The 13,744-nt window shown below is 37.0% G+C and overlaps 1 protein-coding gene across 1 annotated transcript in view; it reads left to right on the plus strand.

Moving 5' to 3' along the window:
• LAMA2 (laminin subunit alpha 2) overlaps positions 1-13,744 on the plus strand; it is a 362,543-nt gene that overhangs the window by 321,610 nt on the left and 27,189 nt on the right. The window contains exons 47-52 of the mRNA XM_069851862.1: positions 1,619-1,778; positions 4,234-4,358; positions 6,509-6,671; positions 8,534-8,678; positions 11,043-11,181; positions 12,843-12,854. Of these exons, the coding sequence (XP_069707963.1) occupies positions 1,619-1,778; positions 4,234-4,358; positions 6,509-6,671; positions 8,534-8,678; positions 11,043-11,181; positions 12,843-12,854 (744 nt within the window). The remainder of the gene's footprint in view (positions 1-1,618; positions 1,779-4,233; positions 4,359-6,508; positions 6,672-8,533; positions 8,679-11,042; positions 11,182-12,842; positions 12,855-13,744) is intronic.

Consider the following 13,744-nt stretch of genomic DNA (forward strand, 5'->3'; position numbering starts at 1 on the left):
CTGCTGCATAGAAAATATCTACTTATGTTCAGCTGACTTTGGAATAAAATATCAAATATTGTCATTAAAAGGAAATTTTAAACAAAATCCTTTATAATAATATAGATTACTTTAGCCAACTTATTTAAAATTATTTGGAGCAATTATTTGTTTGCATGCTTCAGAATTCACTTAGAAGATTCCCCAGGAAACTGGGAGTCCCGTCTGTGTGGTTTTCAAAGCTGCCAGATCAAGCTATGGGTTGGTAATTTAAGACCTCCAGTGTTTTTTTGCAAATATGTATTTTTCACATTGAAAGCCTTGAGATCCCTGACTACAGCACAGGCAAGACGGCATAGATCTACCAAGGTATTCCCCTTTGATTGGAAAACCTCAAAATTACTTTGCAACCCTGCTTCACAATTCAGGAAAAAATTATCAAAACTGAGATATCTCAACTAAATCTTTGAAATCAACATGATAATGCTCATGGTAAATCCAGCATCCTGTAAAAAATGAGATAAAGCAGCAATTTCCAAAGTTGTCCATAAACCCATAGTATGTAGTCTCCTACTGCCTACCTCATCTCCCAGCCATTCCTCCACTACATTAATGATCATACTAAATACTTTCATCTGCACATGACAGGATTTGTTTCACGCTCGGTGATTATTTCTACAGTCATATGATGGCCCTATAAGAACTTACATGTGCTAATTATGGTCCATCTGTCTGAGAGGAAACATTAAGTTATGTTGTTACTATAAATGCGTAATTGTTTACTTCTGTGAGGTAAGTAGTAAACTTTTTGTGGAAAGCTACTATCCATAGTGCTCTAAGTGAAAGCAATATTAAGCAAGTTATTGCAAAGGATTTAAAATTATTCAAATTTCCTGTGAAACACCTTTCTATATACCTGAAAGACTAGGAGGAATCATCTCTCTCCACCTTCTGTTCCTTCTATTATAAAAAAGTTAGCAAACTCTTTCCATCACAGTTGCTACATTAATATAACCTAAGGAACAGAAAGCAAGCTGCTACAGAAACTATTTTCAAATAGTAGATTCTCTTGTTGTTGTTACAATTGATATTTAATTTGGTTCAGAGATACTGAAGTAACATCCTTAAACATAATGGTGTTTGTGCCTGTTTGATAAGCAACCAGAGAGCTCCACTGCAGAAAGTGCAAACTTGCATCACAGTGGAGCAAACTGAAGTACTTTATCACACAATCATTCATTTCAGTTCAAATATAACTAATAAACCTTATAAAATTCAGAAATTTAATTTGGAATCTTGCCTGCATCATTTGTTACTTCAAGAAACAACTACTGAACACTGATTTCATCACACTAATTTAAAAAATGCAACTTCTTTGGTTTAGTTAATGAAAATTCCGCTTCATCTCTATAGTGAATTTTGTTTGAAAGGGACATTGAGGTGAGAAAAAAACCCCTTGTTCTGCGGTCATGTCTCTAATTGGTGCAGGCATGAGAGTCTATTAATTTTTATCAAAATGGAACATAATGAAATCAGTAATGCATGCCTCTGTTAAAAGGTGCTATCTAAAATAGATTTTTCCTATGTTTGGTTTAACTATTGACCCTGTATGCTTAAATTATTTTGTTAAAATCTCTAGGACTGGGAAAAATGGGTCAATATCAGTGCGAGCTCTGGATGGTCCTAAAGCCAGCATTGTGCCAGCCACGTTCAGTGCTGTCTCTCCACCTGGATATACCATTCTGGATGTAGATGCTAATGCCATGCTGTTTGTTGGTGGTTTAACTGAAAAAATAAAGGTAATGTCTTGTCTGACGCTAGTATGTTAACTGACTATTTATGTGACAATTTTATCTATTGCTTACAGTAGGAATAGTAAACTTTAATATGCTGGCATCATTGTAGTAGGTGCTTTAATAGCAAATAGTACACCTGCAGTCTTGAAAGATTGTTAGGATTTGCCTAGACATGTATGTGCATGGATGTGAAGTTCCTCTGCCCATGCTGTCAACTTCTTCAAATCAGAAGCTTGGTGGTTGGCTGTATTGATGTAGCATTAAGCCCGAACAATTGATTCCTGATGTGTAGCTGGATGCTTTACCTTGGACAAACTGCTGACTCAACTGGGTTTCACTGTCAGTGACAGGAACTCAATTACATTTCCATATGTACCAGGTCTTCTAATAATGCATATAACAGTATATATTCCTTTGCATTCAGAGTTTTTTCTTTGTCATGTACCCACAGTACCAATTCTTCCTTTGTAGCCTACTTTCATGTGTCTGCTTTATATTCTTGATTTTTGTTCCTGTTTTCCACCTGCACTACCCTTCTTTTTAACTGCTCCCTTCATCAGATCTCTGTTCTATTTTCTCCTCTTTTTGCCTGTTCATTTTTTGGTGACTGCTTCTACATTGCTTAACTTAACGGGAATGAATAGAAGATTTATGCCAAATAGAATGGATGGAAATCTCGCAGCAAAAAAAGTCTCCCATAAGTAGTAATTATCATGTATTTTCCAGAGGAATTAATTGCAAAACAATTTAAATGAACTTTTTTGTACCTAATCAATATTTTGATTTTTAAATGTTAATATTACCAAAAAAATCATTGTTTAAAATTTAAAAAGCTAACATTAGACTTTCCTGAATAATAAACTCAATCAACTTTTTTTATATACTGAAGTTTGTATAAGTCCTCAAGTGCTGAAATAGCACAATATTTTATGGTCCAGCATTCTAGTTTTCAGAAAGTTCAACTTTCTAGAGTATTCTGATTTGGGAATATATGGATGGACATAGTCCTTTCTTACGAAGAATAATATAGATGCACATTTCCAGACAGACAAAAAGAAAATCGGAGGACACGAGGAAAAGAAAACAGATTCTACTTACTTGAAATCATTGTCTTGAGGTCCAGCTTCAGCTTCAAAGTTACCTGTGTGTTTTGAAGCACAGCCAGGTAACATCATTTTAGAACTTGATCCGGGACTTAAGTCGGGGCTTCTGCACACATAAGAAAAGCATGACTAAGCAGAATTGCATAACTGCCAGCTAATTTAAGTGAGTTATATCTGATTGACAAGCATTCACAGGAACAGGAAAAAATTTCATGAGATCTTGGGCTATGAAATTGCAAGTAAGTCTGTATTAGTAGACTGGGACCTGCATGCCCTGCTTTTATCAGAAATGGACCCACAAAAAATCATGGACATTTTCAAGTTTTGAAGATGGGGATGCAATGAATCTTGACATTTTCTTCTGAACTTCAAGATTGAAAAAGAAGGCTGATTTTTAATTTTTAAAAACATCTTTCATCTGGCTTGAGTAGAAGACTGATATTTAGATGACATGAATTTCTCAAAAGTGACATTAAGTTCATACTTGTTGCTAATTAAAACCTTCCCAATTACTTTGGGAAATATCACTAGCACATTAAGTCTTTTGAGGCATACTTTTCCTTAAATATTTTCAAGTTGCAATTCTCCATATTCTCTTGCAAGATCTTAATATTCATAATTGCTGTATGGAAAACAGCAGGTGCTTGTCTATCTCAAATAGCTGAGTATATCGATTTTTAATCAGCTCATATTGATGAAGTGAAATTTAGATGAAACTAGGTATTTTTAAAAGGATAATTTTGAGCTGAGTACTCTGTGTACTGTCAAATATTAGCATCTTCACCATGGTACCATGTTATGATCTAATGTGCTCTACCCTGTGTGCGTGACCCTAGCTTAATGAGTATTGATGTGATATGAATTTTAATTGCTTTGCCATCTTGCCATCTGCACTTTTTCTGCATCCAAAATTCATCAAGCCCGTAGGACTGTGGAATTTCAGAAATATCAAAGGTGACTGTAAAGGATGTACTGTCAGGTAGGTAAAGCACTGGTAAAGCTAGGAAAGCCAATGGTGACATGGGAGCCAATGTAGCTCTTTGTTCTTCAGGAATAATTCTGCTTAGGCCTTCCCCAGCATCTCAAATATAAATGGAATTTTCCTTCCTGACTGATATGAAGTTTAACTCACTTTGTTGTTGATCATTTGTTCTATTGGAGGAATTCTCGGATTAAATATTACTCTTGATACTTGAAATAATAAGAAGCATCTTCTGGTATTTGTGATTACTCTTGATACTTGAAATAATAAGAAACATCTTCTTGTATTTGTCATTTTTGTAGCAGTTATGCTTTCAGACACAGCAGATCACTTCAAATTGAATTCTAATGAGATGTGTGTTTTTTTCTTGCAGAAGTCAGATGCTGTGAGAGTCACCACCTTCACTGGCTGCATGGGTGAAACCTTTCTAGACAGCAAGCCCATAGGACTGTGGAATTTCAGGGATATTGAAGGTGACTGCAAAGGATGTGCTGTCAGGTAGGTAAAGCACTGTCTGTTTCTTATGCTGTTTTGGGAACCTCTCTGCAGTGACACTGCATCCTGTGATAAGCAGCAGGAATTTCCACAGCTGCCAGCAAGTTCCAGTAGAAAACTGTGGTCTGTATGCAACACAGAGCTATAGGAAATACCAGGTCAGGTTGCAATTACACCAAGAGCGGAAGCAGCCAATCTGGGCCATAAATGGTTGGCGTCTTAACAGAATTAAGTTGATGTAACAGTGCCGTGACGGAAAGACTCCTGCTAACCAGTAACCAGGATTAGCCAAAACACAGGAGGTGGTATGATCCACAGTGGGACTGTCTGGCTCATGGACAGCTGTGGTGTGGGTGCCTGCAGCTCACATACTGCATGGGACAGAGTCAGGTGTCTCAAGGTGGCTTTCACAACTACAAGTGTAGTGAGCAAAGACCCCTGCAAGAGGAAGGTATTTCCATTCTCAAAATAGAATTGGAAGTTCTGTCTCTGTCAGTGACCCATTTTTTTCCACATAGGTTAGATGGCCATCCAGGCATGACCAGGATGAGCCATACACAGGCTCAGAACTCTGTTCAGGAATTTAGAAACTGTGTAAGTTGTTGTCAAAACAACATTCCTTTCTGGATGTGTCCTTGTCCTTAGAAAGCTGTGACCCATCTTCATTGCTCTTTTGCATGAAACAAATTGCAAGCACTTTCCTGTGCCACATCTGAACTTCAGAAGCTGAGGGTCCTTATACAGAGGCACCACCTGATCCTACAGCACAGTCCTGGGAATCATGTAAAGAATATTGATTCTAGGTCTTTCACAACATTGTTTACGGTTTATGATTTCCACAATGACTTACTGCATGAAAGCAGCACTGTCCTCTTAGATACTCCTGTTTTTTTAGGGAATTTGGCAATGTTAGTATATGGTATAAAGCTCATGCAGTGTTAGGTAAATTAATTGTAGACCCAGTCTGAGCAGTTAAGGATAGGCTAATTTTCAAATTAGGCTGCTAGTTTGACCACCTGCTAAGGCTTAGCCTTTTGAAAATTATGGAAATTCCAGTTGTGAGCAGAACAGTTTTACCAGAGGATTTTCTTGACTACAAATGTAGGCCCTTGACACCTAGGTGGAAATTTAAGGAGCATGATTATGGATATATGCATTTCAGTTCCAAAAAAATCTTAATAATACTTAAGAATACTAGATCTGAGATTTGTAGAAAACCGTATTAGAAGTTCCCTTTTACCTTACCCCATCGTTCCAGTACCAAGAAGATTCCTGTTCTGCAAAGATGTAAATGTAGCTGTGGAAAGTGAGAGGACTATATTCAAGATCTTTGTGTGTATGCCAATAGGAAAGATGGTCCTGGCCAATACTTCACACATAGGTCCCTTGTTCATATTCTATTGTGTTTGTGATTAAACCAAAAGATTGCTTTCTTGCAGCTATCTGATCTGTGTGACAGAAATGGGGAAGAGTCTATCATAAAAATAATATCAAACTCAAGGCCTAATCTTTCCTGTTCTGTAATGACAGAAATGCCAAAAACCATGGTGGGACTGATGCTTTTGCTCTTGTGGTGTTTGTGTATCACAGTGTCTAGGATTTTCAGTGTGGGACCATCCAGAAGTTGTAAAATCACTAATAACAAATCCAAGATTTATTACAGATGAATGAGTACCTAACACTATTTTATATTGAGGTTTGCAAAATTAATCATTACAGACTATGAGATACATGCAACATATTCCTCTTCCATCTTCTTCCCATATGTGCTTTTGCATTTGACAGACAGCGAGGTGATGTTACACCTTCGCTTGTTATAGAATCACAGAATGGTTTGAGTTGGAAGGGACCTGAAAGATAATCTAATTCAAATCCCCTTGCAATGGGCAGGGACACCTCCTAGCAGACCAGGCTGCCCAAGGTCCCATCCAATCTACCCTTGAACACCTCCAAGGATGGGGCAGCCACAACTTCCCTGGGCAACCTGTGCCAGTGTCTCACCACCCTCATTATGAAAAAAATGGGAGTTTGATATGAAAACAAACCAAGTTCAGGAAGACTCCCAAGAGGTGTGCCCTCACCTCGCTAGACCCCACTTCTTTTTGTTTAACCTCACACAGCAAAGGAAACTGATTGGAATTGCCTCTTTTCAGCCCACAGGTGGCAGACAGTGAAGGGACAGTCCAGTTCGATGGCGACAGCTATGCCATGGTGAGCCGACCAGTCCGCTGGAACCCTAATATTTCCACAGTCATGTTCAAATTCAGGACCTTTTCATCAAATGCCCTCCTGATGTATCTTGCTACTGATGACTTGGTGAGAAAAAAACAGCTAACCTTCACACTGCTTATGGGTTTCATGCCATCATTACAGGGACTGAATTCATGATACTATGAAAACAAATAGTAATTTAATATTGCACTATGGTATGAAGTTGCATGGTATCATACTTCACTGCTGTCCAATTGAAAATAATGTTATGGTGTGGATGTTGACTACCTAGTATTTGCTAAATGGGAAGCATTATGTTAGGCTGAGGGGAATTACAGATTTCATGATATTTTTAATTCATTTTCTTTATCCCAAATGTTTACCTGTGCAATCATTTCCAGTTGCAGTTGTGCTTCCATAGGGTCAAGTATCACAGTGTGAGGGCAGGAAGAATATGGGAAGAGACAAGTATTAGATGGAAGTGCTATAGATACAAAGAAAAAGCGTGTGTTTAATGTGGGTGGCATTAAAAGAAAAGTCAATGGTGAGGTAAATAGGATGTGATGATGATGGCATTTTTACAGGGTCAACAAATGTTGCCTTTTACAGCTAAAATAAGTAGAAAAATTGGTTACAAAGGTGTTTAAGGTTTTTATTTACAGACACTACCGAATGTGTGTGGATAACAAGGAGAAGTCATTTATAAAGACATCTCACCAGGCCCTTCACGTGAATCGGGAATAACTGAGCTTCAGCAACACTGATCCAGACTGATTTGCATTTTGACTGGGAACAGAATCCTTTCCTTAGCCTTTTCATGTGGGCCAGAAATTATGTACAGCAGTTCTCACTAACGTCTTGAATAATTACTGAGCAATCATTATTTTACAAAAACAGTGTTTGTGTAAATCAGTCCTATTTCAGATTCCTGTATTTTGGGAAAAATTATCAAAATTACTGGAATTATCAAGGAGGAGGGTGCTCTTTCTGACTGACTATACTAAAAGATAACATTTTATTATGATAATGAAGTACTTACCCATTTTTTCTAATTAGTTTTTATAACTGAATATTGAAAGTATAATTAATGTAATTATTTTTGATTATTTTGTATAATTACTTTGTATAATTATTAATTTATGAAGTTTTCTATAAAAACATATTTACTTGAACTTGTGAAAAGCACTGGGAGCTGGAAAGCAACTGCTCCATGATACAGTTTGTCTCAAGATATTGTCCCACTGCATAAAAACTTGGAGGATGCTCTTTCTTGTGATGCATGGATAGACATGCACAAGCATCTAGAGTACTGAGTTGGTTAAATTTTACTCTTTCCAAATTAACATAGATCTATGTTTATATTCATAACATTGTTATCAGTTTTACATAAGTGTTCTGCACATGGTGAAGTATTTTCATCTATCTCCAGTTACTGCTTAAATATTGGTGTCGATGGTTGATGAGACTGATAGTTCAAAGCCTTCTGTTATTGCCTCGGTATAGATTGCTCTCTAGAAACCCTGGTAAACAAGCCTGTTTTACCATCTTTACTGTTCTTGTTTTCTACCTTGCAAGTTTAAATCTAGCTGAGGTATTTAGTAAATGCACTAACTGTAGTAAAGACATATATTCAAAGACAAAACTATACAGACAAAACTTAAAGCTGACTGTTAGTTTTAGGTAATTATAATGTGCATTTCTGTCTTAAATCTAAGAAAACAAAAGTACAGACATCACATCAAAACTCAAGCTGAGTTGTTAGCAAAATGCCTACCAAGTTAGCAATACAAAGGAGAAAAAAAAGAGGAAAAAAATAACTTGTTGGCAGCAGACTTTTGTGCATTACAGTCTTGGGCAATAAACACCTAAGTAGATTTTTTAAGAAGTGTTTCTTTACTGTCATATGTCTTTACCAAAATGAACAAGAGTCATAATTTCTATATCTATCTAATCCTTTTCATTAACAGAAGGATTTCATGAGTGTAGAACTCAGTGGTGGGCGCATAAAAGTGAGCTACGATCTGGGTTCAGGTACAGCTTCTGTTATCAGCAACCAAAATCATAATGATGGCAAATGGAAATCTTTCACCCTGTCAAGAATTCAAAAGCAAGGTGAGTTCGTGTTGCATCAATACCATGAATTTCCCAGTTACCTGTGCAGTACAGCTAATTCTCTAATTGTTTGGAAGATGTTGTGCAAAACTGCCAGAATTATAAAGTTCTAGTGATTTAGCAACTTCTTTTGCTTAGATTACAGATGTGATTATTTTCATGTGAATGATTACACTGTCAAACCGGCCTTTTATGAACAGGTACCTTTATTTTCAGGCATAATTCTGCATTACAGTTGTGTAAATTACATTCTAAAATGCTTCAGTGTAGGGGAAAAAAAGAAGCATTTTCAGCTGTTCCCTGATATTGTTCGAAACCATAAAGCAGACCTGTGTGATTTTTGTTTGGACAGAACATAAAAGAAATATCTTTGATACTGTACAGTCCTCTCATGCTTAGCATATCCCAAAGGGCTTAAAAAAGCAATGACTTCAGTACCACTAGTACAGTATCTAAGTAGACAAACACAACAACTGTTTTATATTCCCTGTGGATATACAGAGTGTCATGATCTGAGTTTGTATGGAAACAACTGGGAACATCTTTGAAAGTGCTACTAATTCTTTAACCAGTTACTGGTTCAAAATGTGAAGGGATAGCACTTGGCGACAATTTGATAAGAAAACGTCATTAGGAGTGGTCAATATGGATTCAGCAAGTGGAAATCATGCTTGACTAATCTGGTACCTTTCTATGATGGCATAACTGGCTGGGTAGATAAGGAGAGAGCAAGGCTTTTGACACTGTCTCCCACAATATCCTCATAGGTAAGCTTAGGAAGTGTGGATTAGATGACTGAACGGTGGGGTGGATTGAGAACTGGCTGGATGGCAGAGCTCAGAGGGTTGTGATCAGCAGCATAAACTCCATCTGGAAGCCTGCAGCCTGTAGTGTTCCCCAGGGGTCAGTACCGAGCCCAATCTTATGCAATATATTCAGGAATTACCTGGATGAGGGGACATCTCAAACACAGCCCCACTCTCTTGTCATTTGACTGAAGTAGACTTGGGAGCTGGTACACTGGCCAAAATAACTCAGAGTTCAGAGCTCCCACTTGTAGATTTGCTGCACCTTTAGACAAGGAAAGTCTTGTTGCTAGCTGGTTATTGTAGTTCATACTTCACTCAGGAGGTATTAAGGAAAAATATGTCTCATAGTTATAATTTATTCATATCATTCAAACATTTCCTCTGTTTGTAAAGAAAATACATGTATAGAAATAAAATGAAAAATAGTCTATTTACAGTAAGTTATAGCAGGAAAGTCTATCACATATTCAATTCTCTTTTACTCCTGAAAACTGTAATTTGATTTCAGGTTTTGCACATTCCTTCTCTCTTTTAAGGCATTTATTTAGTCAGCTGATTCTACAAGACTTACTTGTGGGGAGACCTTCTATCAGAGAACACTCTTCCTCCCATCCTCCCATCACTCCTTCCTCTCCACAGAGTATGCATTAGCTCTTCTAGCCAGTCCTCCCTTTGAAATCCTCCAAGAGACTGACAGGTCTTTCATCTCCAAACACACTCTGTTCCATCTTTAACCAGAAATCAGGCTGGTGGCTTTTCTTAATTAAAAGAAAGGTTCACTTCATTCCTTAACTGTGTAAATGGCAGGATAGTAAGCAATCTCTTGCATTTAACTGTCTAAAGGCAAAAAAAAAAATAAGAAAGGAAGGAAGGAACAAACACACTAACACACCCTTTCTTCTCATCTCTGTGGTAGAATTCCTCCCTGCAAGCTGCTCAGCGTTTTTCAGTGTGTCTTATCTCTTTCATTGAACTTTATATTCTGTATTAATCCATACATTAAAAATATACGTGGAACAAGTATTTAAATTGGATGGTTATATGGCTCCAGGTTGAGACTAGACATGAGAACAACTGGCTGCTTTGGGTTTGAAAATGGTTTAGAGTGAGTGATCACCAATCTCTAAGGCACATGACGACAATGCTTAAAAAACTTTTACGATAAAAAATCCTGCTCAAGTAGCAACCTTTAGACTGAAATCACAAATTAGATGTAAAATAATCTCTTCTGTCTTGATATTTTTCCTGGAGTGTTAGCTCCAAATTACATAGACACAAAGAACATACCAAATTGAAACAGGTTTACAAAATATGTAAAAATAAAGCATACAGAATTGCTATAGGTATTTAGGTTGCTATGGAAACAGAGGAAATTGCAGGTCTCTCTTTCCGCCCATAACTGACAAATTGGAAATCCAGTGTCTTAATTGCTAAATACTGCCCTCCCTGCCTCTCCCTCCACCTGCCAACCCTTCAAATATTTCTGTTGCTTTCTTACACTAAGACATCATTGTTTACGTCTGATATTTTGAAACTAATCTCTAATCTCTTCCAGCTAACATATCAATTGTAGACATAGACACCAATGTGGAAGAGACCATAGCAACAAGTTCTTCAGGCAGCCACTTTGGGCTCAACTTGAAAGGGCATGAGAAAATATATTTTGGTGGATTGCCAACTCTACGAAATCTAAGGTAACATGGCTCAAACAAATTTCTTTACTCTTGACAAGAGGATGTAAATGCAGTGTAATCTTATTCTCTGAATCTGTTTCTCAAGTTCGCTTGCAGTAAATGAATGGTGAGTTCCCAATATACCCAACATGGCCACAACAGACCAGTGCTTTATTTACATATATTGTGGTTTTTATTGTGCTTCACACAGCTCACACTACAGAAATATAATGGAAATTATGTTAACAGCTGTCTGATGCTGTGCAGAACTGTGATGTAGCTGACTTCATTTCTCTAAGTATTTTTTTATTTAATTAATAGAATTTGTGACTAAAAACTTGCAGAAATGGCTCTATACCTCCACAAAATTAAGCACAAGTGTTTACCTTGTGCATCAGTAGAAAAATAGAACTACAGACAGCTCCTCACAGGGTTACAGTTAAACGGGTTTGCACATCTGCATAATCAGGGTCAGTATACTTTCAATACATATAACATTTTTGCGCTTATATATGATATAAAATTATTTGTAGACCAAGGTTCCTTAGATTAGATTCTTCCTGTATTCAGAAACTGAAGTATATGATACAATACTCTTGATATATTTAATGTAAGTAGAATGAAATACGGCAGCCTGTTGCCTTCAGAAGCTGATCCTGAAATTCATACTCGAATAAAAATCCCATTATTTATTTTTTAAATATCATGTATTATTCTTGGTAATGTTTAAGTTAAGCTTTAATAAACTGAATAAATGGGATAACAGATACTTGAATTTAGTGGCTGTATTACATGGATTTAAGTAGACCAAAAAGCTTACTTGTACTTTAAGTGAATATTCAGCAGTTTTGCAATGACAGGAATGAGAATTCTGCGCTACAGTGAATAGATGAGCAACACAGAAACAAGCCCATTAATCTATGTCAACTTTAGCTACATGGCATAATGACAGCCTTGAAGTGGTCTTGTGCAGAAGGATCTGTTGTAATTAGTCCACAAGCCGATTGCAATTAAAAGAAAAGACATATTTGTTAATTTATTAGGTTAATAACTGACCTCTGATGTCAAATCACCCAGCAATAAAAAGATCTAAGATCTGTTTTACTAATGAAATATAATACTATATTCTGTAAGTGTGAGATCACACTAGTGCATAACAAAAAGTCAATTATCTTCCCACAAATCCTTTGTGGTTGCTTAGAAATTCAGTGTACCCCAGCTACTTAGGCCTATGGTAACTATTTTGCCTACAACTATGATTCATCAGTCACTGGGGCAAGACGAATGTCATGGTAACTTAGAATCAAAAATAGTGAAAGGAGGATTAGAGTAAAGCTGAGATACTGCGAACAATAGACACTGAGGTACCCGTGGCTTTGTAATTACCAGGTCATGTCTGTTCTGCCAAATTCTTTTACGTGGTTTGTTTTTCACTCACAACCAAGTATAGCAACAAATTTTAAAAGGCCTCTGACTTATAACATTTTAATGCAGCTGTTTGCTGAGTAATCCTGTTAATTATTATAGCTTGATAGTGTATGTAGAATCTCACCATCCATAATGTGTTGTTTGTAAATGATGTATATCTGCTTCGTTGAAATATTTTGAACCTTGCTATTAAGTGTCATTTACTACAATTAATGTAATTTTGATTATTTTTTTTTCTTTCTTTCTCACCCTAGTATGAAAGCAAGGTAAAAATAATTAGATTACTCGCATGACTTGCATGTGCCTAGTAAGTGCAGCTTGAAAGCACAGGCAGCAATGCAGAAGCAGCTTGTAGGTAGTATTTATACCAGCTGTTACACTAAGGCTGTTAGTTCAGCGAGCTGCTTCAGCTGCAACAAGCAAAGCTGCTCCCAAGTGCTTACGCTGTCATCTTACCTGCTGTGCACACAGCTACCCGAACACCTCTTCTTTTCTGTACATGGCTGCTTACTTCAGCTGTGTTTGTTTATAACACTGGAATGCCTCGGAAGCAAAGCTATGGCAAACTGCATTGATGAGTTTGGTTCTGACCTCCAGGCAACGTAGTCCCAGGTCAGTAAGGAGCACTCCAAGGTAGTGAAGTAGTTACTGAGTCAGGTATGAAAGCAAAGTGCAGATTTTTGTGAGATTTGCCCCTTCTGAGTTTAAGAGCAGGAGAATTAAGGAGGTAATAGGGGAGGTCACCTAGTTCTGAGTGTGTTTTTAATTTGCAACTATTTGTGTCAGTTACTTTTGCTTTGATGTCCTCAATAGAGGAACTACACTTCACTATGTCTTGCAATTTTATTCCTGGTTTGAATTAGAAAAATGCAAGTTCACCCCTATCCCACACCCAAACCTGAGAAAGATTATCTCCTCCCAAGCTCTAGAAATCTTTTTCTTCTATTCCCTTGAAACTGATCCTAATTTGGAGAAAAAAAACTGCCAAGAATTTATGCCAGATCTGAATGAAATTAGACAATTAGACCTTGGTTTGTATGTTTTGGAAGGGAAGAAATGTAAATGGACGTCTTAAGAAAAAATCAAGCAAGTGTTCAATGTCTGCAAGGATGTAGACTTCATGCAGGTTAGGAATTAAAAGATAACAGCAACTGCT

This window comes from Phaenicophaeus curvirostris, chromosome 2 (assembly GCF_032191515.1).
Source record: "Phaenicophaeus curvirostris isolate KB17595 chromosome 2, BPBGC_Pcur_1.0, whole genome shotgun sequence".
Taxonomy (NCBI): Eukaryota; Metazoa; Chordata; class Aves; order Cuculiformes; family Cuculidae; genus Phaenicophaeus; species Phaenicophaeus curvirostris.